We start from the raw sequence: 2,099 nt of genomic DNA, 5'->3' as shown, positions 1-2,099 counted from the left end.
AATAAATTCAACATTCAGATTTCACCCAGCAAGACTGCCCCTAATAAACACACAGTACAAAGTCAGTTAACCCAGATGGCTCTCTTTTAGTTTGAGAATATGAAAGACAAAGCTGCTACTTACAACACAAACAGCTATTATTACTACACCACCCTCTGTTGTAAATACTGGTTGTAAATCTCTCTAGGATAGATTTGGTGTCACCAAAAACTGTACATCCTACCAGATGGACACATTATGTGCCTGTATCTGGGAAACAAATCATGACATTTGATCAGCAAATCTGCATTGTATAATACTATAATAAATGCTGAATGTCTTTTGCAGATAGTTATATCCAGAATAAAGTGCCTTCACTTATTTAAACATTCGGTTAGGTTCCATGGAAAAATTGTTAAGGTTCCTCAGTGATTTTCAACAAGATGTCCTGCTCTGTGACGTCCGCTCCGTTATCCAACTCCGTGGGGACATCTCCGTCGCCATGTGTGAAACCCCCTTTCCCACGGCCTCTGTGCACATTGCCCGCCTCCATCCCCACACACACACACACACACACACACACACACAAACACACACGCACACACAAAGACCCATCAGCCCCCTGCGGTGGCTCAGCAGGAGAGGCCTTTGTGCTGTCCGTTCTGCGTGATGGGATTGATCTTGTCCAGGGAGACGTCCGCGTCGCTGTCAGAGTTCCCTGAAGCGTCCGCCGCGCGTGTCTCAGCCTCGCTGCTGTCCAACATCCCCAGCCCCTCCCCCTCCCCGCCCCTGTGGCCGCAGATCCCCCGGCCCTCCTTGTCCGCCTCCTCCTCCTGGCACAGGATGCTGTGGGGGATCAGGTAGTTGGCCGAGGGGTGGCTCTCCTTGGGGATGTGGCCCTTGGGCTGGTACTGGGAGTTGGTGCTGGACAGAGGGGGGTGACCGCCGCCGCCGGCGTTGTTGTTGATGCTGACGATCTCGATGGCGTTGCTGCCCGGACACAGCCGGTGGCAGCCCAGCAGCATGGAGAAGGCCCGGCGGAAGTCGGCGTTGAAGGCGTAGATGATGGGGTTGATGGAGGAGTTGGCCCAGCCGAACCACACAAACACGTCGAAGGTGGTGGAGCTGATGCAGGGGAAGTCGTCGGCGGCGGCGCCGGCGCCGGCCCGCGCCGCCTCGCAGAAGGGCACCATGCAGTTGAGGATGAAGAAGGGCAGCCAGCAGCACACGAACACCCCCATGATGACCGAGAGCGTCTTCAGCACTTTGGTCTCCCGCTTGAAGGACATCTTGAAGGAGCTCTCGCCCTCCATGGAGGAGCTGTTGCCCATGCTGCCGTGGCGGTTCTTGGCGCTCTCGGCCGCCCGCTCCAGGGCCGAGATGCGGCGGATCTGCTTCTGCGCGATGCGGTAGATGCGCGTGTAGGTGACGATCATGATGGCCACGGGGATGTAGAAGCTGATGAGCGACGAGGAGATGGCGTAGGTGCGGTTCAGGCTGGAGTCGCAGTTGTCCGGCGGCATGTCCACCGGGAAGGTGGCGTTGATGTCGGCGCCGTAGCCGGTGGTCTGGGCCTTGTGCCAGTTGAGCTGCACGGGGATGAAGGAGATGAGCACGGAGAGCGTCCAGGCCACGCTGATCATCAGACACGCCACCTTAGGAGTCATCTTGCGCTCGTAGCGGAAGGGACTGGAGATGGCCCAGTAGCGGTCCACGCTGATGACGCACAGGTTCAGGATGGACGCCGTGGAGCACATGATGTCGAACGCCACCCAGACGTTGCAGAACGCGCCGAAGGGCCAGGAGCCCACGATCTCCGTGGCCGCTTTCCACGGCATGACCAGGATGGCCACCAGGAGGTCGGATATGGCGAGTGAGATGACGAAAAAGTTGGTGACCTTTGACCTCAAGTGGCGGAACTTGGTGACGGCGACGCACACGAGTGTGTTGCCCAGCAACGTGGTGAGGATGAGGAGGAAGAGGAAGCATCCCGTCAAAACACGCTTGGGGGAGTCTCTCTCGGGGGATACCAACACGCCGTCTCGCACGGATGAGAAATTATGATCCATCGTTTATCTCACTCCGCGATTCAAACAGAGAACAGGGGGGGCAACTCAGGA

The 2,099-nt window shown here is 56.9% G+C and overlaps 1 protein-coding gene across 1 annotated transcript; it reads right to left on the bottom strand.

Annotated features, from left to right (window-relative positions):
* Positions 1–611: 611 nt before the first annotated feature.
* On the bottom strand, positions 612–2,048 carry drd1b (dopamine receptor D1b; the record flags this gene model as incomplete). The annotated part of the gene is made up of 1 exon (XM_079737618.1): positions 612–2,048. The coding sequence occupies one exon, from the start codon at positions 2,046–2,048 to the stop codon at positions 612–614; it is 1,437 nt and encodes a 478-aa protein (XP_079593744.1).
* Positions 2,049–2,099: the final 51 nt, after the last annotated feature.

The sequence above is a fragment of the Pollachius pollachius genome (assembly GCF_949987615.1).
Source record: "Pollachius pollachius genome assembly, chromosome: 6".
Taxonomy (NCBI): domain Eukaryota; kingdom Metazoa; phylum Chordata; class Actinopteri; order Gadiformes; family Gadidae; genus Pollachius; species Pollachius pollachius.
This window is presented reverse-complemented; position numbering and strand designations above follow the sequence as displayed.